This window comes from Biomphalaria glabrata, chromosome 6 (assembly GCF_947242115.1).
Source record: "Biomphalaria glabrata chromosome 6, xgBioGlab47.1, whole genome shotgun sequence".
Taxonomy (NCBI): Eukaryota; Metazoa; Mollusca; class Gastropoda; family Planorbidae; genus Biomphalaria; species Biomphalaria glabrata.
Window position 1 is genome coordinate 42,236,255 of NC_074716.1, and position 26,156 is coordinate 42,262,410.

The 26,156-nt window shown below is 35.9% G+C and overlaps 1 protein-coding gene and 1 long non-coding RNA gene across 2 annotated transcripts; both read right to left on the minus strand.

Annotated features, from left to right (window-relative positions):
• Window positions 1-1,631: 1,631 nt before the first annotated feature.
• Window positions 1,632-3,763, minus strand: LOC129927014 (uncharacterized). The gene is made up of 2 exons (XM_056034186.1): window positions 3,507-3,763; window positions 1,632-2,166 (listed from the first exon to the last, which is right to left on the minus strand). The coding sequence occupies exon 2, from the start codon at window positions 2,164-2,166 to the stop codon at window positions 1,666-1,668; it is 501 nt and encodes a 166-aa protein (XP_055890161.1). The 5' UTR covers window positions 3,507-3,763; the 3' UTR covers window positions 1,632-1,665.
• Window positions 3,764-13,251: 9,488 nt separating this feature from the next.
• LOC106079873 (uncharacterized) lies at window positions 13,252-16,869 on the minus strand. The gene is made up of 2 exons (XR_008778727.1): window positions 16,657-16,869; window positions 13,252-13,841 (listed from the first exon to the last, which is right to left on the minus strand). It is a non-coding gene; the product is annotated as an uncharacterized LOC106079873 (long non-coding RNA).
• Window positions 16,870-26,156: the final 9,287 nt, after the last annotated feature.

Genomic DNA, 26,156 nt, shown 5'->3' on the forward strand with positions numbered 1-26,156 from the left:
CCTAATAGCGGCTTTTTCCCCTTACGGGGGCCGCTAAAAATGGCAAAGAATCATGTTACAAGTATAATTAGAGATTGCAGATTTTGTGGTAGTTCTCACGGAAAATTCTATTGCCCAGCAATTATGTCAAAGAAGGAAGGCCAAAGTTTAAAATTCAAATGCATGAAGACATTAAAGACTTTAATTTTATTATGTCACATCATTTTAAGTACTTTCTTACAAAAAAAAATAACAACAAACAATGACGCGACTTAAACATATAGCGCATCATTCCTTTTAAGGCGTTATCACATCCTTTCTTCCAAAGTAAGAATGACCCAATATTTGTTTATATTTTTGGTTTCATAATGCTGTTTAAGGTTCAGTTCCTTAAAAACAGCCACAAACATCTCTATACCAATAAAAAAATATTGACTTATTTTCGTGCTCCATAAAAAGGAAAAGATCTATCACAGTTTTCCTAGTAGTTTCTATATTCTGAGATTACTTTTCGTTTCTTCTACTCTCTCAATTTATACAAAAATATTAAATGTTACGGTACCATAGGTGGTGAATCAAAAGAAGACGAACCAAAATGGTCCAGCTAAGTTTTCCAAAAATTAAAAAAAAACTAGCAAATCATCTAACTGAAATTATTTTTTCAATATTTTTTCTTACTAAAAATATTGCAAAATCTTTTATTCAAATCTGTCAAGGTTAGGACATTTTGTTCAGTTCGAATGGTACTGATCAGTTTAAAAGTTCGGGTTCGGTTCGCTTCTATTATTCTTTTCATACTTTTTTCATTGTGACCCAAATTTTTGTACTAATGCGCAAATCTATGAATGAAGCTTGGTTTATTAATGAAGAATTCTGTGAACTTTTAAAAGAAACTCACCTCCTTTGAAGTTTTTCATTGAAAAGTGGTGCATAGATAATTTTAAAAATTAGATAGTTCCCTTTCGGAAAAGAAAAATGTAGCCGTTGAATCAGAACTTTGAATGATATGAATTATCATGATGTCCGATTTTTATTTTCTCTTCAAGTTTCTGAGATCTAAACGAGACGGACGGATGGACGGATAGGCCACACAATACTAATAGCGTCTTTTCTCCTTTCGGGGGCCTCTAAAAAGCATTTATGAAATTAAATATAATTGAATTCAAATTCTGCTAGCATGGAAAATGCTAATCTGTTGTTTCTATTTAATCTTTGTGTTTACTAAACCGGACACGGCAGCCTTATATAAAGAGGACTAATTCAGCTTATACCACCTTTTCAGTCAACTACTATTTCTTTCCCTTGTTTGAAATACCAAACAAAGTATTTTATTACCAATAGTTAATTAATTAATTGGTTAAATTAAATTTTGATTGATTTTTGTGTTGTCTGGTAATAGTAATAATTGTGCAAAATTTCAGCTCCGAAAATGGGTGTCGGAGAAATAACGTGTACAAGCTTGACTAGACAGACACACAGACAGACAAAACGAGTTCATTTAAACTTTGTAAAACCAAATAATGTTGCCTTGCTTTTGTAACGTTTAATTATATAATCTTTAAGTAGACTTACGATTTAAAATATCTATTATATAATAATTATATAATCTAATAAGCTGACATAAGCTTATCTGTTTTAAGTTAAGACCAAGAGTTGTTTTTTTCTTAATCTTCATAAAAAAAAACATCAAACAACATTGTTGAGAATCTGGTTCAGAATGCTAAAAAGTGCCCCTTGCGGGTCAACTACACCATCAACAGTATTAAGAAGTCCTTTGACTGGTCCGCCAACAATGGGCAGCTGGCTGGCAATGTTTTGAATGGATCCGGTTGGGTTGTTCACCAAGTCCTGAGCCAGTCCGCCGACGATCGGAAGTCCGCCAGCGACATCCTCGACGGTGTTGAGAACTCCGTAGGTTAAAGGTCCAACAAAGGGGATCTCTCCAAAAAGGCTTTTCAAAGTGCCAGAAGGATTTCTGATCAGATTTTGAGGAAGGGGTTCAACTTTGTTGACCAAGCCACTTACTGTTCCCTGCAGGACGTCTCCGACTAATGGAACATTTCCCAGCAGACCTCGCTTGGCAATGTCATTCTCAAGGTTCTCAGATAATGCTCTAGGGTGCCTGGCGTAGGACATGGCAGATCCTACTACGGCACTAACCACAACTAAAATGATGACTTGACGCATCTTAAAAGGAAAAAAAATAAATCATTAAAGCATAGACGCTGTTTAAATAAGACAACATTTGTATTAGAACTCAACTACTATACATCTATATATATGCGTAAAGTCATAAAGTCTTTTTCTTCCTTTAAATAGCAAACATTTTACACTTTAAGTCAACACGTTATATTAGACAAACGCAGGGGAATTCTCTGGTATCATTGTTCAATATTCGGCTATCGGATAGGATGACGCCTAGATCCTAATGTTAAACTCTTGATCTGTCATTGGTGTACTAAACATTTTTCTCTTCTTTCTAAAAAGGAGCAATAGTAATCGCCCTTTCGAAAAGAGCATTATCTTTCACTTTCATTTTGAATAGCTACCTGGATTAGTAGTGTGCCTTTCAGACCGTCGTCATTTCAACTCCAGCCCTGTCCACTGCCATACCTCCTTCCAAGTAATGCTGCTTGGTGTTTAGATTAAGTTTCATAATAATCTACATTTCTAACAGAACGTAGGCGTGTTGGAAATTTTCACTTACCTGTCATCTGTTTATATAATTCTCTACGTCGCCAAACCATGCACTATGCACATGCACCCACACCGACTCTCTAACCTCCTCCCGCCCAATCCAGCACGCACCCGCGCCTTCCTCGCTCTCCAGGCATTCACACACAGTCGTTGACCAAACCCACCCCATTTGGACAACTGTGTCTTTCAGGAAGTGTTCACCCGTCACTAAATAGTGGCGTATGCTACGCCGCGGATCTGATAGTAGAATGTAATAATAATAATAAAAATAATAATAATAATATTATTATTATTATTAAAATTTTAGATTGCGCGACTTTCATGATTATAACATGCTCAAGGCGCTATAGACCAATCTCATTGGTGGACCAGTGAGGGAAGGGGGTATCTAGGAGAAGGTTTTCCGTGCTGCCTTTAAGCGCTCAAATACAGTGAACGTCACAGTTGTCAACTAAATAAAAAGGATACTTCAATTCCTGACAGTTGTTCGTCGTATACAATTGTCTTTATTACCACTAAGTTAGCTCGCCATCTGTTCTTAGACATATCTTCCTATATGAGAGTCTAATGCTTCCTCCTAATTAAACTAATTTAAGCTATTTGTTCTACAAACAGAAGAACTTTTAAAAATTTGATTATTCCATTCTTCAAGTGCTCATGCCCCTTATAAAAAACTATAATAAATAAGTAACATACAACCATTGACTGAAGCATTCTTAAAGACTGGATGAATTTAGTTAAACTCCTGCGAAGGACGTAATTATCTTCTTTTTTAAAGTAACGTCTGTAATATATAAGATAAACTCTATAACGATAAAAAAGAGGCATACCTTTTAAAGGTTTTCTAGATGTTCGTATGAAAAACAAACTTCAAGACTGACTGAAACTTTGGTCTGAACTTCCACAAAGTTCCTAAGGTATTTATTGTAGTTTCATTGTAATTAGTGACTTAAGTTGTCGGTGTAAAGAGTCGTTGATCTGACAGAGGGCGTGATATTGTGACGTATGGCAACGACTAAACATAATAATCTCTGTCTCCTGGAGATACTTTGTGTGAAATAGTCAGCAGCTGTTTGTGGAGATTAAGTTTTGATAGTAATCAGATACAAGTTGCAAGAATGATTGTTATTAGGTTGGTATTTTTGTTTTTTTCTTGCATGTATAATTCTTTTGTGTTTTTGTTGTAAATTTGATGTGTTGTAGTTTTGTGGTTTTAGTGATGTTAATAGTGTGATGATATGTTGTTGTGGTAATGCTGCTGTTTTTATGTTGTTGTTTTAGATGATGATGTAATGGTTTTGGAGTTTGTTGTAGTTTTGTTGCTGCGCTGTATTTTTCATAAGGTTTTTATATTGTTATGCTTTAATATTTTAGCTACACTGTTGTATTGCTCTTATTTTTGGTATTCTATCGGAGCTGATCATCCTCCTCTTAAAACTCTATTCGAGTGTTAGGATCTGAACGAGACCAATCGTCTTAGTAGGCCTCCACACTAAACTGTGACGTTGCAACCCTGTGGGTAGGGAAGATCAACAGTTCGTTGCCACGTCGCACAGAAGTCTCCCCCCAGAAACAGACTTTCGCAAAAACAGACATACGACAGAGACACAACGTATGTACTGAGAAACTCACACATACATGATCATTAAGGATTATTTTACTATTTTAAGATTTACTTTTGAAAATTTGTTTTATAGTTATGCTGGTTTAATGTGAGTAAAAAATTAGTTATGAGTTGTACTAATGTTTCTGGGGGGAGGTGGGTTAATGTGTCAATGACTTTCACTGTGTGCGTCTAGGTTTCTACAAGTGTTTGTTTCTACATGTGTGTATGTAAGCGTGTTTGTGTATTGTGTATGTCTTTCTGTGTCTATATATACTTGTGTTCGTGCCTGTAAGTCTCGTAACACTATGTTTGTATGTGTACCATGGGCGTAGCCAGGATTTTTTTTCGGGGAGGGTTCCCGACCCCCCCCCCCCCCCCGCGAAAAAAAATTATATATATATATGTGTGTGTGTGTGTGTACATAATTAATCTTTATTACATTCTGACTCTTTCGGAAGACGTTTATTGTTTATTGTAGACTCCCCGCCCTTGCTAGCAAAGGGGTCTGGGGGAGTTCGCAGCGCTCCCCCAGCGCGGGGCGAAGCCCCCCCGCCGAGCACTATTTCTGGTATTGAAAGCCAACAAAATGCATATTCTGAGGTATCTACAGTGCATTATCTTGCTATTAAAAAGTTTTATTTAAAAAACCTAATGTGCTATTTTTACTGACTTAGACCCTCTCGCGCCGTTCGGCGCATTTTCCGGCAAGCTGTTTCGCAACTCTTATTTTGCGTAATTCATTTTGTCGGAAAACATGTCCCGCAAAACCTCATTCGACGCTCTGTCACAACCTTACTTAGGATTCGACTCCCAGTTCGGCATATGATTTCTTTGCTTTAGACCCGATCTCTATGACTGACTCCTAAAATCTGTCTTAGCCATCTAGCCATTAACCATGATTTTCAATTTCGGCAGAAGACTATTCACACTTAATTAATGGAGCCCAAGCCACTGGTAGAAATTTGTAAACTTTCTTGACTACGCTCTTGGAATTACATGCCTGTATTTCGCTTTAGATTTTATATCGAAAAGGAAAGTTTTTTCATCAAATCATCTGTTGAGGGGTTTTAAACTAAAAAATCTCTGTTTTTTTTTTTGTTTTGTTTTGTTTTGTTTTTAATTCAAAACCCCATTTAGCTACGATCATAGAATTTGGTGACTGTAGTTTGCTTTAAAATAATATTGAAGAGAGAGGTTTTCAACTCTAAACGCTCTGTAGGGGAATTTTAAACTCAAAACCATCTGGAGGGGTTTTCAACTTTAAAAAAAAAGCCACCTGGAGGAGGGGGATTTAAATTCAAAACCCCTTTGGCTACGCTCATAGATTTTATAGTGTGTAATTTGCTTTTTTTTATATTGAAGAGGTACTTTTTAGCTTCAAACCCCAACTGGAAAAGGGGGGGGGGTTAACTCAAAACCCATTTTGGCTACGCTCATAGAATTTTGAGTGTGTAATTTGCTTTTTTATATTGAAGATGGGGTTTATCGTAAATTTTGGATGGGGTTTTAAAATCAAAATCTTCCTCAACTTTGCTGTTGGAATTTGGGGATTGTTGTTTGCATTTTTTTTGTTTTGTTTTATAGAAGAGGGGGATTTAACTGCAAAAACCCCTGGTAGGGGGGTTAAAATTCAAAACCCCCTGTAGGGGGTTTTAAACTCAAAGGCCCTGGTAGAGGGATTTGTATCTCAAAACCCCCTGATAGGGGTTTTTAAAATCTCAAAACCCCCAGGTAGGGGGATTTAAACTAAAAACCCCCTGGTAGAGGGTTTTGAACTGAAATTGTCTGTGCGTCGCACTTGGAACACTAAGGTCAGCACAAGCGAACAAAAGCTCCCCTTCACCAGCCTGTAGTGGACAGCGAGTTCCTCCTTCCCGCCATCCTGTCCGACGGGGGGTGAGACTCGGGGTTAAACTTAGAATTTGTTTTGCGTTCACATCCAATGGACACTACGAACTCGTGGACTAGAGACGCGGCCGAAGGACCCGTCTTATTCGTATAATTTACCACGCTAACCGTGCGGGACACGCCATTTAAGTAACGGCCCCTTGAGGGACGGCGTCTTGACGTTGACCTATATGTATACCTGAGTGCGAATAAGCGAGTATAATTATAAATAGTTATTTCCATCTTTGCTTCTTAATGTTCATGTCTTCGGTGTGCGCTCAGTTTTAGAACCTCCACTCTTCTACGTCAAAGTACATAGGATCTAGAGTCTGTATTGCTATATCTAGATGATTAGGTGGATTATATATAAATATTTATAGCTTTTATATAGCGCTACTTTCATGCTTATAGCATGCTCAGAGCGCTTTGGTTCAATCTCATTTGTGGACCAGTGGGGGGAGGGGGTATCTAGGAGTTGGTTTTCCGTGCTGCCTTTAGGCCAGGGGTCGGCAACCTGCGGCTCGCGAGCCATATAAAAATCGTTCTGATTCGATTAAGGAGTATTAGGCACCGATTCTATCTCTCGGTCACTTGTACTCGCTTTTCAGCACACCCCGCCCCCTAGTCTTGAATTGTAACATATTTGCAGGTGGAAGATATAACTTTCTTCTGCCTTATCACTTGCTATAGATGAGTCTTGCGACATAAAAGACACGGCACAAGTTGAATTTTTGTCACATAATGTCTTCCAAAGGTCCAAAAGAATAACTTCTAGGATTGCTACCGCTCTCGTGACAAACTAGAGAAGATACAGCTAATGCGTGCAAAAATACATTGAAGACAATATAATCAATATAAATAAAATCTTTTTAATAACAACTGATGGAGCCAGAAGTATGACAGGAAAAATAAAGGAGCAACTTCGGAGCAAAATAAACCATGAAATTATTACGTTTCACTGCACCAAGTAGAGCTTTGTGTTCAAACATTTCCAACTGAAATAGTTGAGGTCATGAATTTGTTATCATGATTTTTAACAGCATCTTGTCAAAAGCATTCTAACATCGTCAGTTTAAAGAATTCTAAACGAAATGGAGACTCAGTATTCCGACCTCCTTCTTTACAATAAAGTTCGATGGCTTTCCAAAGGTAAAGTGTTGAAATGTTTTGCTTGGTGATTGAATGAATTAAATACATTTCTAAATGAAAAAGGCATCAATCACCCTGAATTAGAAAACGACAAATTGTTGCAAGTATTTTACTTGGTTGATATAACAATGAAATTTAATTAGCTGAATCTAAAACTGCAAAGTAAAGTAAAACCCAGCATATGATTTGGTAGTGGAATTGGTTTGTTTTGAAGAAAAAAATATTCTTTTTGTTGAAGATATTCAGAGTGGTCAATTAGTTCATTTTCTAATCATAAAGCAAAATTGCGATAAAACCAATGCAACAGTTGACACGAGTTACTTCAGCACAGGTATAAAGAAAAATTAAAGATGAATTAGCTGAGAGCTTTGAGAATTCAAAACAAACAAAAAAGATTGAAAGCTGATTGTTTTAGCCCTTCTTCTTCAATACATCTTTTTTATATATATAAAACAACTTCAGGTATCAGAAACCAGAATAATTAGCTTTATCTTACAGCTTTTCAGCAGACTCAATAGCCCAGCTTTTATATTAGAAATAAGTTCAATGACTAATTAAGATTATCTGCCTGAAAAAAAAAATTTAAATGTTTGTTATTAGTAATTGTAGAGGATGTCAATCATGGCGTAGCCAGGATTTTTTTTCGGGAGGGGGGGGAGGTTGGGTGGGATTTTTTTTCTCCCTCCCCCTCCCGCGAAAAAAATATATTTATAAGTATGTATGTGTGTGTGTGTGTATAATCTTTATTACATTCTGACCCATCATTCTTTCGGAAGACGCTTATTGTACCCTAGAATAGGTTCTTCCTGGAGTTAGTGGAAAAATAGTAGACCTCCCGCCATTGCCAGCAAAAGTTTCTGGGGGAGCGCTAGGAGCTCCCCCATCGCGGGGCGGAGCCTCGCCGCCATGCACTATTTCTGATATTGAAAGCAAACAAAATGCATATTGTGAGGTATCTACAGTGCATTTTCAAGCTATTAAAGAGTTTTATTTCTAAAACCTAATGTGCTATTCTTACTGACTTAGACCCTCCCGCGCCGTTTAGCGCATTTGCCGTAAAGCTGTTTCCACAAAAATCTGTCACTGGTAATGTCTAAAGACTCTTCCACCTGCTCCGAGAACCTCCATGAATGTGTGGCGCCAAGTTGTACTAGGATGTCATCGCAACTCTTCTTATGTGTAATTCATTTTGTCAGAGAACATGTCCCGCAAACCTCATGCGACGCTCTGTCACAATCTTACTAAGGGGTCGACTCCCAGATCGGCATGGGATTTCCTTGATTTAGACCCGATCTCTATAACTGACTCCTAAAGTCTGTCTTAGCCATCTTTGTTGAGCCTCATTTAGTGTTTTTCAATTTTGGCAGATGGCTATTTACTGCACTTTATTAATTGAGCCCCGCCACTAGTAGAAATATTAAACCTCTCTTGAATACGCTCTTGGAATTAAGTGATTATAGTTTGCTTTAGATTTTATATCGAAAGGGAAGTTTTATCGTCAAAATCATCTGTTGGGGGTTTTAAACTGAAAAATCTCTAGGGTTATGTTGTTGTTTTTTAATTCAAAATTTAGTAACTGTAGTTTGCTTTAGAATAATATTGAGGATAGAGGTTTTCCACCTCAAAACGTTCTGTAGGGGGATTTTAAACTCAAAACCATCTGGAGGGGTTTTAAACTTTTAAAAAAGCATCTGTAGGAGAGGGATTTAAACTCAAAACCCCCAATTGTCTTGGCTACGCTCAAAAAAACTTTAGTGTGTAATTTGATTTTTTTTTATATTGAAGAGGTATTTTTTTAATATCAAACCACTCTGAAGGGGGGTTTAAACTCAAAACTCCTTTTGGCAACGCTCATAGATTTCTGAGTGTGTATTTTCTTTTTTTTATTTTGAAGATGTAATTTTTAGCTTCACTCCACTTTAACTCCACTGGAGGGGAATTTAAACTCAATACACCTTTAAATATACTCATAACATGTTGCGAGTATAATTTGCTTTGTTTTTAATATTAAAGAGGTATTTTTTTACCTTTAAACCCCGCTGACGGGGGGTTTAAATTCAAAACCCATTTAGCTACGCTCATAACATTTTGAGTGCGTAATTTGCGTTTTTTTTAATACCGGGTATTGAAGAGGTATTTTTTAGCTTCAAACCCTACTGAAGAGGGGGTGGGGGTTAACTCAAAACCTCTTTGGCTACGCTCATAGAATTTTGAGTGAGTAATTTTCTTTTTTTTTCATATTGAGGAGGGGGTTATCATAAATTTTGGAGGGAGTTTAAAAATCAAAATCTTCCTTAACTGTGCTCATGAAATTTGGGGGATTGTCGTTTGCATTTTTTTGTTTTGTTTTATAGAAGAGGCGAATTTAAATGTGAAAACCCCTGGTAGGGGGTTTTAAACTCAACCCCCCCAGGTAGTGGGTTTTAAATTCGAACCCCACTGGTAGGGGATTTTAAACTCGAGCCCCCCTGGTAGGGGGTTTTAAACTCAAAACCTCCTTTGCTGTGAAGGGGAAGGTGATAGTTTAGTATTAAAATCTCACCTAAAATAAACAAAATCAAAGCAAAAAAGCAGTCACTAAATACAGACCCCCCCCTGCGGGGGGCTGGGGGGGATTTCATTTCCGGGGGGGTCGGTTTGAACCCCAAGGACGCCCCTCCCCTGGCTACGCCCATGATGTCAATGCTTTCATTGCTAACTCTGCAAAGAATGGTCTGAAAAAGAAAATCTGAACTCTTTGAAAATGTGATATAATATTTCCAGTGTCAGGATTCCTTGTAAAGAAATAGCCTATAAACAAAACTACTTTTATAGAATTAGATGTCACTGATCCAGTTAAACAAACCATTACATCTGGTTTAAGTCTTATTTCACTTGTAACAAAAATGTTCATTCTTTTGAATGCATTTTCTGTTGCCTCTATTATGGAATGTAGAAAACACTAGAGGTATTATGATAAAATTATTGCATTGTGACAAGAATGGCAGCATTCTAACATATTCTAGAAATGCCTATTAACATGACAAAGATAAAGACTGTAAGTATTTTTATAAAAGTACAAATTGTCTTATATAACTTTATGTTGTGTTAACTTTTGGATTGCTGCTGTATGTTACATGCTTGAATGATTTTTAGTCTTTCCTGAGTATATTTCTTTATATTTAGAAAAATACACATTTGCACCTCAAAATACACATTTCGAGGTCTGGAAATACACATTTCCATTTTGGCATGTAGGCATCTCTGACTACAACCCAAACCCCGAAAAGTAGCTGGCGGATTTTTTTTATTTATTCAAATCAAGGCCAGCAAGCAGAGATTGCAATACACTTTAATAGTTTTGTCTCGTTACTTCCTTTGGCAAGATTCTTCGTTTGTTTTTCTTGCCCCAAAATACTTTCACCTGCTTTTCATTTAGTGCAGCTAAACCAATGTAGGCGTATAATTTAATTAATAGTGAACATGAAGAAAACTTAACTGTAACTCTTATTAACAATATAAAAAGCATTCGACTTCTTTGTGGATTAATGATGCATCTATAATTTGAAAAAAAAAACTATACCTCACTTCAAAACTTCTATAGACTCTTGAGGTGTCGCCTCTGTGACTGAAAGATGTTGGTGTCGCGACTTCCAAATATTCTATATGAAACTTAAATGAGCACATTACAAAACAGAACGCTCAACCGGGGCCGGATTTAAGAGAGTGAACGCGGACAGGAGAGAAAAAATCCATATTTCGGCTGATCAGCAACTCTAGTTTATAATATTATATAATATTTTCCCATTTTTACCGACAATACTTAAAATCTAAAGTAGGTGACTGTCGTGGTTAAAAAGTGTCTGCTTATAGTGCGATCGTCCTCCAGATTTACTACATTATGTAAACCCTAAAAATTAACATTTTTATTACTAAAATATGTATATTAAACAATTGGATTTTTTAAAATGAAAATTTAATCTCATTTACAAGTGTTTGTATTCTCTTTCTTTTATAATATGTTTTGCTTTTAGATATTAGTATTTGTATTTTCTGAGTGGATTTTTATTTTAATCATTCCTCAAAGTGTATAGGGCCTTCACAAAATTCTGACCGGGGCTCAATATATCTAAATCCAGCCCTGTGCTCAAGAGATTTACTTAAATATAACGGCATCTTTAAAATATAACATTTTATTCACAAAATAAGGGCACAGTTTACGTTGCTAAACATAGAAAGCAAGTCTTATTCGAAGCGCTACTGAAGTAGTTCTTTCTCTGTTAATCTGTGTCCACGCTATTTCCTTTTCTGAGTTTTCAATGTATCGTCACGTCGCAAAGGAAATCCCCGATTAGTCCCAACTTCTACGCGTTCAATTATCAAGTCATTACAAGACAAACCTCCTGGTATCAGTGTCCGACTCCTCGTACATTGACTTGTCTCACCAAACGTCAACTTTCATTTACATATTGATAACCTCAACAGCAAGAGACTTACTTGTGTTCATAACAGAATCTCTTCAACCACAAAAACACGCACACACCCTCCATAACAACAGGCTCGTCAATTCTTGGCTAAATAGTTTTTAAATCGCATCTTTTTTTTTCCTCTGCTTCTCCATTAAATGTACCCAGCAGAAATGTTTAGGCGATCCATGTGAATCTCTTGATATGACTCTATATGCTTAGCTTTAATTTTTTCTTTCTTTTTTTTGGGACCCGATAGCCTTTGTGATCCTTCTATTAGATTTTCTAATTTGTGATGTATTTTTTTAGATATTGGTACAATTCTTTAGTAGCATCTTGATTCCATGGCAAGGATCCTCTTATCAAAATTCAAAAGCACTTAAAAACAAGCAAAGTAAAAAAAAAAGAATGTTTTTAAAAACATGGCTTATATTAAGCGTAGTTGTATCAATTAGTTTGGATCAGTCATGTAATTAAAATTGTAATATATCTAAAAAAAAAAAAATAATAAAAAGTAAAGTTCTTCTTTCAGACCTTGTGGTCTATAAGGGCAGATGATGTTGGGGTCATCTGTTTCCTTGGCCAACGGTAAACGAGGGTGTCATGTGGCCAGCACAACGACCAACCGCCTTTAGTTTTTCCCAACTAATGTCAGGTACCCATTAGAACTGGGTGGACTCAGAGGCGCCCAAACATCCCGAAATATTATATATTTATTAAATCTGTGCAAAAAAGAATTTTTGTTTACCAATTGTTTTTGCTTAGGCAATTTCATTCTTTAAGCTTTCTCAAAAAGCTATTATCCAATCGCTTGACTGGACCAGTTAGAAAAGGGAGGTAATTTCTTTTTACATGTAATTAATAAAAAAAAAAGAGCGACTTGAATTTAAACTCAAGGGCTAAGGCAATAGTTACCAAGAGATAATTCTAAATAAATAAACAGATTCCGACTGTAAATACATCTATATACGTTAAACAATCAAAGATTTAAAAACAAAATTGTTATATTATTGTTATTATTATTTTGTGGTCCCTGAAAATGAAAAAAAAACACTATTATTTTTATTTTATTTCGGTCTGTCTGTCACGTTAGAGTTATTTAACTGGAAGGACTATTAAGAGATCTAATTTTGCCTTATTTTGGCTAAAAGCGGTTTGGGTGGAGTTGCAATTTTATATTCTACTCTTCCTTCTAATGTTCGTGGATATCGATCATAACTTTTTTTTGGCGGGGGGGGGGGGGGTATTTTTGTATTTTAAGTGATAAAACAAGTCATCGTCATTTGGTTGTTTGAAATTGATCTTCAGACTTATTTTGAATTAATTTTTCTAACCAGAATATCTAGACGTCTCACAATCGGATCCGTTGAAATCCGCCTCAGAGTGTCTGTGTGTGTTCTTGTTGACAGCCCGTCTACGTTCATGAAGTAACAAAGAGAATGAACAATACAAATAAGACGAGGCCACGATAAAAACAAGCGACTTGGCTGATATTATCTGATGGTTTATTATTTTAGTCTGCATGCTAGTAGCGCCACAGTACAGTTTCTAATTGGATCTATTTATGGTGAAGAACTTTTTTTTTTCTCTACATGAATTACTGTTATAAAAAAACTACCAAGGAGTCCATTTGCATCGCTCAGACCTTAAAAAGCGCTCAGCACATTACCTGCAACAGGTATACCACTGGCTACACCTTGAACAGTGCCCAGCACATTACCTGCAACAGGTATACCACTGGCTACACCTTGAACAGTGCCCAGCACATTACCTGCAACAGGTATACTACTGGCTACACTGTGAAGTGAATTGATCGCGTTATTTAAAGGATTCTGTAACAGCCCTCCAGCAAACGGAACATCCCCAAGCAAGTCAGAGACACTGTTTATGTTTCCTGATAGACCGCCAAGTAATGGGAGACCACCAACAGTACCAGCTCCTAATCGCAAAGATCCGGCCAGATTTGGGGAAAGAGTACGCCTGGCAAAGTCTTCCTCGGTTTCAGCTGCACTGGGAGCAAAACACAAGACTGTTCCAAGAGCGAGGCTCATGAGGACAAGGCTGATGACGTTAAACATCTGGAAAAATAAATAAACAAGCAATAGAAAAAGAAATAGAAAAAAAAGAATACTTTTAAACAGCAAATCTTATTTTAGGGAACAAAACGCACAATATTACCATGTCTCAAAATTAAAGGACTTATCTGTTTTTCTGCTATATAAAACAAAATTAATTAATCAGCACTACATTATTAACTAATTAATTAATTTTGAATGAATTCGTGTATTGTCATCGTCTATGAACAATTATGCAGAATTTCAAACTACTTTAGCAAAAAAAAAAAATTAATTTATGGGTTAATTTTTTTTTTTATTGATTCATGTCTTGTCAGGTTCAATGAATAATTTTGCAAAGTTCTAGCTTAATCTTAGAATGGGAAATGACAGAAAAAAAGCATGATCAAATTTTTTACCAGACAGACAGACAGAGTGAGCTTATATAAGCTATCTTTTAAAAAATAAAATATTTCAAAAACAAAAAGTTAAAGATAAAAGCAGCAAGAAAACTAAATTACATTTGCCAGACCTGGGCAACTCTAATGGTCGATATTGAGCGGGCAAGTTTCGTTTCTTTGGTTTAAAACTAGAATAGGGTTTGTTGGACTAGTCCGTTTCGTTTCTTTGATTAAAAAGTATTGGGCCGGAAGCCGCTTTTTTCCCTATATATCTTTGTATTTTTCAGTTCTCTTTTTAAATTAAACTGACATTAATATGCTATAATTTTAAGTGTACCTGATAGAAAAAACAATTCTGCACAAAAATACGGGTAGTTGGGATCAAACCCGATAGAGGCTATAAAAAGAAAAGACCTAAAATAAGCGTGTGCAACTACACATTTACAGTACTTTTTTTGATGAGCCTTTTACCCAAGATCTGTGTATTTTTTGTTAGGTCTAGCTTATTTCAAGTACCCGGCATTTTCCGATACTACATTTTACACAAAAAAATAATTGTAGAAATAAAAATTGTAGTGATTTTAAAACTTTTAATGATTTTTTAAACGGTGTTTTTAAAAAAGATATTACTGTAATATTTGTACTATGAATATTTGTTTTTTATGAATCTCGCTGTCTATTTTGTGTCTGTTCTAGTTAGCGGCCTCCGGTGGATTGTTAAAAAGAAAAATACAAGGGAGCGGTAGGCAAAAATAGGTTGAACACCACTGATGTAAACAACAGTATCACATTAACAAATTAATCGAATACGAACAGCATAGTACACCATTAGTATTTGCATTACTCGGTAACAAAAGCTCTACTATTCATGATCATAACATTGGCTTAGGTCTAGTAATTGTAAGATTAAATGTGTCAATTCATACGAGTTCTAGTCTAGATATAGTAGATTCTATATCAAGATTCTATATCTAGTTCTAGTTTTAATCTATATCTAGATTAAAGATCTTAGTCTAGGTTTAGAACTAGATCTAAGTCTATATTTAGAAATAGATCCAAGTCTAGATCTAGAGTTAGATCTAAGTATATATCGGGTATTTATAGCTGCTTTGAAAAATTGATCTCACAAATACCATAAGCGTTGTCCTGTAGTCATAGATCTCAAAAATCTAGTTAGAATCTGTAATCTACATAATCATAAATATTTAAGTCGAATGCGAATCAAATACTTACTATTATATGCTAACTATAGAATCAGTATAGAGCTACTACTGGAATATAGATCTAGATTATAAATATAGTAGAAACAGAATCTAAGATAATCAGAATTTACTCTTGACTGTAACTCTAGGCAGTCTCGCTATAGACTCTTAGAATTAGTCTTGATATCAGACTAGATTTAAGTCTAGTATACAATATAAACCTATACGCTGCCTTTGTGGACCTCACTAAGGCTTTCGACACGGTCAGTCGCATGTTTTATAAACGGTTTTGGCCAGGCTTGGATGCCCACCTACGTTTCTATCCATTCTCAAGCAGTTTCATGTGGGACAAAAGGCATGACACAATGGTGACCTGTCTGATCAATTCCCAATAGAAAATGGCCTGAAGAAGGACTGTGTACTTTCTCCTACTCTATCTTCTTTGGTGTAATGCTGGGTCAAAATTGCATCTACATCAGACGGCAATATGTTCAATCTTTGACTTCAACTATCCCATAGAAAAAAAAATGAAATGGTCATATCGGAGCTTTTCTAAGCCGATGATTGCGCCCTACTAGCCTACTCTATTCGTTATCTTCTTTGGCGTAATGATGGGTCAACGAATTCGCATTTCAGAAGTCACCCAATAAAACATACTCAGCCCCAAAGATCACCGTAAATTGACAGCCCCTTAACGCGGTAGACCACTACACATATCTAGGAAGCATAGTATCAAATGATGCCTCGCTTACAAGGGAATTGGATAACAGTCTGGCCAGGGCCAGTTGCGCTTTTAGACGCCTCTGGGCGAGGTTTGGAGGAATGAATCGCTCCACCTGCCAACAATAGCCAGTGTCTATCACTCAGTGGTTCTTTTAACCCTTCTTTATGGCTCTGAGACATGGGTATTATACAGCAACTAAGACTACTTGTACGCTTTCACCAAAGATGTTTGCATTCCACCATTAGAAATTCGATGGTAAGACCGCACTACAAACAGCGATGAAAGCGAAGAAATCAAAGAAACGAATGAAATAAATAGAAAATGTTATTTACAAAAGAAAAAGAATGAATACAAAGAGAAAAAGATAGAAAGAAAGAAAAAGAAAGAAAGAAAAAGTATAATTATAGTAACGAAGAGAAAAATACATAATAGAGAAATTGCAGAAAGAGTCAGAAAGCTAAACGATTAAAGTTCACTCTAAATTATTATCTAAAACAATTTTCAAAAGTTACCTTTTTTTTTATTAGCTTGTCGTAGTTTAATAACACTGTTGTGTGTTTCCAGCTTCAGAGACTGATGCCTACCTTACATAGAGCTCAACTCATTTTATAGCAAGGTAAAATGTTATTTCCTTGATTAAAGTTAGTCTAGCATCATTGTCTTGACAGTTTGCTGTCACTGCACATGTATCGAATTCTATAAGCATTTCACCAGTCTGGTGTTAATTTAGCTCTTAACATGTGGCTAACAGCTAATTACCCTCGCCACATGTCTCCACATCACTGCCATAATCTATTGATTTTTCTTCCATCAAATTTTCCCCTCTTTTAGGAGATACTCGGAATATAGCGGTTCTAAAAAAATGATAGCGTCAGTGGCGAAGGGGTTCAATGAGCCCGGACCCTACACCATTAGGGGCCCAAAGTATGTGACGCACCAAGGCAAGTGTGGGTTTCTTTGCGCTTGGGATCATGGCTCTTGACCATATGGGGGCCCAGGTACTTATTTGAAACTACTTGCATTTGAATGTCATTATGTAAATATAAAGACTACTGGTTTTGTTTTTGCCACACGCTGTTGTTTTTTTTTTTTTTTGGTCATATGGGGTGCACCAACATTTTCTTTCAAACTAAAGGGTTAACTATTACCAGAATGGTGGCCTAGCTAGTAGCGCTTGAGCTTTGTATAATGTTCTTGTCCAATGAAATCAATCTTGCTTTTAAATACAAAAACTATATAAAAACAAGATAAAATTATCTGAAGAAAAATGTCGAGATGCCGGACTGGCTTATTCAAAAAGAGAACAAGAGGTCAAAGTTTATGTGCATGGTCGATTTTATTAGACTCAATGACTGGTTTCTGCTACAATTGTTCATGTTTACAGAGAAATTGTTGTAGCATTATAAACGCTGCGAACAAATCTACAGGTAGCAAACGTCTTGAAAACGTGAAAAGGTAGCCAGCAACTTCATTCTAAATGATATGCCTTTGGTATTCCAAGGGAATCTCTATCAGCACTTTACTTTTACTAAGTTTTAAACGTTCATTTGAAAGAAGTTTATACAAATGGAAATAATTCAAATTGAGAACTCTTTGAGATCGGCTATAGGCAGGCCGCAGATATTCAGGTCAAACATTCTATCTGTGGAAAAATAAATCGTCAAGTCTTGGTTAAACTTTGCAAGTTTGAAATCTGGAGGAAGGAACTTCTTATTTATTCCAAAGCGATCGATTTTGAATGGAAAGCTTATTAACATTTTTATTTTGTTATTTTTTCGTGTACCCTAAAAAGTTGATTTTTTTTAATGGTCATTAACAGATTAAGTTAAGTACTTTCACAATGTGGCTGTAGATGACAATTAAATTTATTTTATTTTGTTTGCCTATGCGCCAATGTAGGAATGAAACCATTTTTATAGATGAAGAAGTTCGTGAGCTTTTTAAAAACTTGCATCCCCTGAAGTTTGACATTTAAAAATGGTGTATTTTTTTAATAGGCCAAAAGAAAATCCGCTGCCTAGGACGGACGCAGACGTCGAAAAGAAAATCTAAATTGACCACTTGCGGACAATGGTTATGCTTGCCCTGGATGTAGCAAAATATGTAGGTCAAAGCCTGGGCTGCGCAGTCACAGGAAATACTACATTCCTCATTAATCTTCGGACTCGAAGACAAGCCTTATTAATTTTTTTTTATGAAAAATCTTCTTGCGTAGTTAATTTTAAAAATTAAATTAATCTTTTTCAGAAAAGAACAAAGGAGCCGTTGTCTCAGAAGTTTGAAAGATCTAAATTATCATGATGTTAGATTTTTATTTTCTTTTTTAGTTTCTTTGATCTAAACGGGAAGCAGGTAGGGCAGGTGATGGTCATCTATTTCTTTGGCCACCTGTTAACGAGCACAACAACTGACCGCCTTTACTTTCTCCAGCTTAATTCAGGTACCCATTAGAGTTAGGTGGACTCAGGGGCGCCTTAAAAATCCCGTTATTCAAAACCCCGGTCTAAACCTAGATTCGAACCCAGGACCTCAGGTTTGAGATGCCAAGCGCTTAACCACTCAGTCACCGCGCTCCCAAACTACCTATTTAGTCGTGTATTAATTAATTAACAATAGTGTTTTTTCAATATGCCATAGATGAGAGTGTTTGTTTGGACTATTTGTGTAAAAAAAAAAAAAAAAGTCTTCCAATCCTCATATTTTCATTTTCTAGACGTTTCATTAGAACCCACACCACTCAAAGCTTTCTCTTCTTTTCTCACTTGCTGCAATTAATAACATAGTTATAATATAAAAGACCAAACCATAACTTACAAATAGAAAAACAAAACCTAATGAAATCGTCAGAAAGACACAACGATCTAGACACATTTCTTATTCCATATACAAGAAATAATTCGCACAAGTGCCTTGGTGGACCACTTCGGGGGCCGATTTTGAGTTTGTTTCCACACAAACTGTCTTTGTAACTTTTTTTTTATAGTTCAGATCATTAACACTGTTCATTGTAATGTACCCCACGAGACTCATCAATAATACATTCATCATTGCAATTATTCTTTTCCTGCAGTTCGTATTGTTGCCTTCAAGAAAAATTTAGCATTCAGGATTCTATATCAGCAGACGGTGTTTCAAAAAGGGTGTCAAGCATTAGACCTTTTTCTTAAGGTATAAGGCTTTCGTTAGGGAATCGAGAATCCTTGAACTCGTCTAAGATTTTATGCCAAAGATTTAATTTGATGTCATTATAGCTTTGTTCCTTTAGGTTTTATATAATATAATCCCTTATGGGATAGTCCAAAATATATATATAAAAGTATCTTTTGTATATATATAATACAGACTTATGTATTAAGAGTTATTTACATGATAAAATGATGTAACTTATTTACGGTTAACAAATGAAAGGTACTATAGCAATGCTTACCCAAAGTGTATTCCTCGAAACCCTTTTTTATCTTATAAAATACAGACGCTGCTTCAAAAAAGAAGTTGGTTACGTCCTGCGCGTCGTGCTTCTAGTCATGCATGTAAACTAATGAATTAAAATCTACCAAGTCATTGACTTTTCTGGCTGACTCAGGCAACCCATTCCATGCACTAATAGCACTAGGGAAGAAGGAGCATTTGTACAAATTCGTCCTAGCAAAAGGAATGAGGAATGTGCCTTTACCTTAGGGGTTTACCAGCCGCAGATCATCAGTAATACAGTCATCATCGCAAATATTCTTTTCATGCAGTTTATAATGTTGCCTTTAAGAAATATCTAGCTTTAAGGCTTCTATATAAACTATCAGCAGATGGTGTTTCAAATTAAATCTTCGGCATAGAATCTTGGCCTCGTCCAGGGTGCTGGATTCCCTAAGGAAAGATTTACCTGTACCTTGCGAAGGCCTAATGCTTGGGACCCTTTCAGTAGGGCTTCGTGAGGCTTAAATGGGTGTTCGTGAGCTATTGATAAAACCAACTAATAGACGTACTCATGAATTCGTCCGAAGTAAAAGAAAAAAAAAATGATGTTAAGTGATCTTCTCGGTACCGAAGTTAAAAAAACAAAAACAACAAAATATAATAACCTCATTATGAACTTTGAACTGACTCTCATTTGAAATTAAGATACAAAGATCGACAATTTAATGATCTCTGGTCAAGTTCGTCTGAAGAGTACCGCAATATTTCGAAACAAGCAGATGTTATTTTAATTCAGTTTTCTAAAACCTCTTTTAAGTAGCACAATATTAGCGGCCCCCGAAAGGGGAAAAGACGCTATTAGTTTTGTGTGGTCTGTCTGTCCGTCTGTCTGTCCGTCCATCCCGTTTAGATCTCAGAAACTAGAAGAGAATATGAAAATCGGACATCATGATATTTTAGATCATTCAAAGTTCTGATGCAACAGCTACTTTTTTTTCTTTTCCGAATGTGAACCATCTAATTTTTTAAATTATATATGCATGCAGAGTTTTTTAAAAATAACACCACTTTTCAATAAAAAACTTCAGGGGAGGTAAGTTTTTTTTAAAAGGTCATCGACCTCTTCATTAATAACTCAAGCTTCATTCATAGATTCGTGCATTGGCACAAAAAAAAAATTGCATTCAAGATCACGATAGAAAAAGTGTCAATGGATCATTATAAAATTTATTTTTCATTTATTACATAATTCATTGAGTAGAATACTACTATTATAGCGCGCACTTTTAGCATATCCTCACTATAGGGGCCTACACTTGACAGTCTCACTAAGACTAAATATAGCCCAGATCTAGATATATTTATAATTTGAACAAAGTTTTAATTATTAAGGCAGTAACTTATCATTTGACAGCTTAGGGTGCAGATTTATTTATTCTCTAAACAGTAATATTACATTAAGAAATATTTTTGTTGCCAGAAGTACGTCAGCTCGTTATGCTAAATGATTCTGCATCTTTTAATTTCTCATGGGTGACTAGTTTGAAGAATCTATTTAAAATTAAGTCTACTCATGTGTATTCATATTTTAAAATACGATTTCTTGATTTTAAAAAAAAGAAAATATTTATTTGAAAATTAAAATTATACTTTGCACAGGCTAAAGGTATATTTTTTTAATTTTCTTTTCATACCTTGCGATCTATGGGTCATTTGTTTCTGTGGCCTATGGTTAATGAGGGTGTCATGTAGCCAGCACAACAACCAAACGTCTTTACTTTTCCCTAATAACGTCAGGTACCCATTAGTGCTTGGTGGACACTGATGCGCATAAAGATCCCGAAATTAAAAAAAATCATAGTCTTCAGGTTCGAACCCGGTACCTCGGATCGGGAGCCAAGCGGTTTACCGCTCAGCCACCGCGCCTCTATAAAGGTATATGGGGCCTTCAAACGTATTTTTTTGTCTCTAGAATTCTGTTGTTCACTTGTGAGTTGTTTTTTCTCATTTATTTATACGCAGAGCCAGAGATGCGGATCCTAGCAATGGAATTGAGATGCTACAGAAAGATCCCAGGTATCACATTCAAATACCGCATCACAAACGAAGAGATTAGAGACAGGGTTACTACAGTGATTGGATGCCAAGATGACCTGCTAATTATTGTAAAAAAAAAAAACGCAAACTAAAACTCTATGGTCATATTACAAGATCTTCGGGTCTCGCAAAAGACCTTCCTCCAGGGAACAGTACTAAGAAAAAGAAGACGATGCAGACAGAGAAAGTAAAAGAATGGACTTAAGTCTAAGTAATCTAAGCATCATTGGTGGAATTCTTTCCTCTCGTAGTTTCTTCAAGGGCAGTAAGCATCTGTCGCAATAAAGTTTAGAAATATTTTTTTTCTAGTTACATCCCTTGGCAAAATTCCTCTTTGAGGTAACTCATATTGTTTTACATGCCACATATCCGCTTTAGTCAACCGTATTTGTTGATCTGACGAAAGTCTTTGAAAAGGTCAGCAGAAGTGTTCTCTTCAAACTACTAAAATTCATTGAATATTTCTAAACAACATGTGCAGTGAAATGTAATGTAGTCCGCCATGCACTTTATGAGGTTATCAGCGGCGTCAAGTGTTAGACACCTTATTTATATAGGTTAGTTATTTAGCGACGCACCATAGAAGACGTATATTGAACGGGACTAGTGACGTTTGGGATATGTTGGGTTAGAGACCGGAAAATCAGTTAGCGATAGAACATTCCAGGGTAACGACGTGTTTAGTGACAGAGACTTCTACTGTGGCCTTTTATCAGAATAAATCCATGTACAATTGTTCATCAGAGTCGACTACATCTCTTCACTAGTTAAAACAGGTGTTGTTTTATTTTGTCTGACTTGTTGGTCAACTACACGTAATACACCCGAACAATTACACCCAAACGATTGCAGAGTAATTGGTTGACTTCAAGACAGCCTGAATAAGCAACATCACAGTGGCGACCCCGAACCTCGAAGCCGGACCCCTGATGAAGCTGAACATCGAACCGGACCTCGAAGCAGAACGTTTACTCAGGTGAGGGTCGTGCACTTGAAGTTATAAAGTTTTATCGGAGTACGGCTGAACACAGAATCATCGCAGAGTGACTTTGTTCTAGATCTACATGTTCTTGATCGTACGTTCAACGAGCCGTTAACTCAGGGTGACCTTCGTCAGGACAGTAATCATCGTAACGTCTGGTCTACTTAACCAGTATAGTATCAAAGCCTGATCTTCATATGCTGAATCGACCTACAACCAGAGAAACCGTTCATTCATAACGGGTGAGAGATCACTAGTGAACCTGTTGGACATATTTTTTCTTCGTCATAGGAGCCACATTGAGTATCAAGTTTTACCTCGTCAGTTTCGAGAAGGACAGTTTGCCCGCTGTCAGAAGTATTATGAGTACTACAAGTTTGGTAGCTAACTAAATCGCTCTGTCGTCTTACCCTTGGAGAGATTCTTGTGGAGCAGTTTGCTCATTGAACCGGTTGCTTACCACTTTTATAACGGTCACTGTGTTTAACCTTTGGAAGGTTAGTGAAGTAATATTTATCAGTACTGAACATTGATCTATGTAGTATTCGTTGGTCTAGACGATATCTAGACGTGCTGATATTGAAGTTGTGGAAACAGCTACATCCACTTAATTTCGTTGAAAACCGTTAATCGTCTAACGGAACGTCGTCGGAGGTGACCTTGGTCTCACCCAGTCTACATTGGACATTTTGTTCTAGTGAAGCAGAGTACAACAGCAAACTTCGTCGTACTACCAGAGTAGCAGCAGAAGCAGTGAACTATTTTAGAGAACCGTTATTCGTCAGCCCAGATCGAGTCATCGTCAAGAAAGTCGTTATTCGTCAGCCCAGATCAAGTCATCGTCAAGAAATTCGTTATTCGTCAGTCGTCCAGATCAAGTTGCCGTCAAGAGACTGTTATTTGTCAGTAGTCGTCTACACAAGTCAAGTCGTCGCCAGAAGAACCGTTAACCTATTCGTCAGTAACTGTGTACACAAAGTCGTCGGAACTACACATACGGTCATCAACAGTCGTCAAAGAAACTGGAACATTTTGCTGTGGCATATCAGGACATCTGTGGCATTACGTGGGATACTGGTAGCACCGGAGAACAGAGTCAGAACTGGAAGAGAGGCAGTGGAATTTGTTGTGATCTAGCATATTCGGGAGTCCGAACAAAGGGATCTTTCTTATCAAAAGCTAAGTGCCATTTTTCTTATTAGTATATGTTTAGATTGCCCTTAGAAATAGATTTTGTCTAAATTTGGTATGTTAGCCTGAGTAAAATCAGGTGGTGCTGAAGCCTTAAACCCGTTCGGGGTAAAGACATAATTTAGATGAAAAACTATATTATACGTTTAGGGTTGTAATTTGTTTTGTTTGTGTAAACGTCATATCCGTTGTTGCCTAGTTACTTCGTGACGTTATCATTGTGTGCCATATTGTCATATCCCAACCCATAGCGATAGCCTCATTTAATTATTCATTTGTTTATATTATTTTAAATTATTTATTTTTATTAATTTAATTAGATCTGTATTTTTTTTTCACTTAATGATAGAAAGTGCGGGTAGGATTCTTTTACTGTGAATCAGACTAAAATAATTTTAGTTTGAGCGGTTAAAATCAAATATGATTTTGCCATGAGAATAATGCCGAAACTGGCTATGTAGTCAAACACTGTCGTCTGGCTAAATTTAGATCTACAAATTGTACATCTCTTTGGTACATTTGATTATCTAGACTCTAATTTGAAATATTATTAAGTAAAAGATGAATGAAGGTAGTACATTCTAGATATATATATCTTGTTGAAGATATATTTGACATTGTATACATATATTTGTTTCATATGGTTGAATAGAACCATAATCTACTCTAGATCTAGACTCTAGACAGTCTTTGAATTTACTCTAGACACTTCAGTCATACCAGGTTTTAAAATTGATCATAGTTATTCATACTGGATCTAAAAGTCATAGTGCTCTTGATAACTAGATCTAAATGGTATTATTATACATACTATAATGTACTAGATTTAAATTTGGGTGATACTAGATCGAATATACAGATCTGAATATAACTCAGACTAGACTTACTCATTTACTAAATCTATAGATCTAGATAAAGACATAACATTTAAAACTTGTATAAAAGTTTGTAAAAACCTAAATATAAAATAAATTTAAAGTATAGCCATAACCAATATAGGCTAAGTAAAAATATATATAAAATATAAAACACAATGGCTACATCATCATATGTGGACCTTAAGGAGGTTAAGGAAACAGCTATGCAGGATGGAAAGGCCATGGAGTTAAAAGGAAAGGACTTAGCAGCTTATGTACAGCAAGTTGTGAAGGAAGAAACGGAACGTCAAAGACAAGAGATAGAGAGACAAGATAGGATCAGAAAGGAAGAATATGAGAAGCAAAAAGAGGACCAAGAAAGGCAGAGAGAACATGAAGCTAAAATGGAGAAGATGAGATTGGACGCAGCACAAGCCAGAGCCCAAACTGAACAAGGCAATAACACAAATAACTCAAATAATTATACCACTCAAAGAGACAACCCTAATTCGCAGACATGGCTAAAGAGAAAAATACAAAGTTTTGATGAACAGAAGGATGACATTGGTGATTTCCTGAAAAGATATGAGACAAAAATGTCTACATTTAATATGCCTGAAGAAGAATGGTCTGAAATACTGATAGACTTTGTTCATGGTCAAGCTCTAACAATATGCCAAAATCATGACCATCATATTGATGATAGCTATCAGGTTTTAAAAAAAGAATTATTGAATGCCTATGGTCATAATGCTACAACTTTTGGAAAGAAATACTTTGACAATATACCATCATTAGGAATAGAACCCCAAACAACCATTAATATGGAAAAGGATTTTTTCAATAAGTGGGTAAAATTAGAAAAAGTGAATAACTCTTATGAGGGATTAAAAAATTTTATTCTAGTGGACAACTTTGTAAATAAATGTGATCCTCAATTACAATCTTTTATTAGAGAAAGAAATCCAAAAACTATAGATGAAATAACAGAAATAATGAGAGTATACAAAAATGCCTATCCAAATAAACCATTTTCCGATAGGGATAAGAGCAAAGTAGATTTAATAGGATACACCAAAGAAAATGTTGATAGAAGTAGAAATAGAAACAGATCAAATAGTGGAAATAGAAAATATAGTGAAATAACATGTTTTAAATGTCAAGGAAAAGGTCATATAGCAGCTAACTGTAGAAGAGGGAATAGTAGGTCTGGAAGTAGAAATAGATACAATGAACAAAATAACAGTAGATATAGGAGTAGAGATAGGAATGACAGGGGAAATTATAGAAATAGGAGTTACAGTAGGGAATACAAAAATAAAGGTACAGATAGGGTATATTTCATGGAAGGAAATAGGAACAATTTTGCAGTGTACCCAGGGTTTGTAGATAGAATTCCGATGGAATTAATCAGAGATTCAGGTTGTAACACCTTGGCAGTAAAAACTAAATTTGTCAAACCTCATTGGTATAA

Coding starts and splice junctions, on each gene's coding strand:
- LOC129927014 (XM_056034186.1), bottom strand. CDS start 2,166: ATGCGTCAAGTCATCATTTTAGTTGTGGTTAGTGCCGTAGTAGGATCT.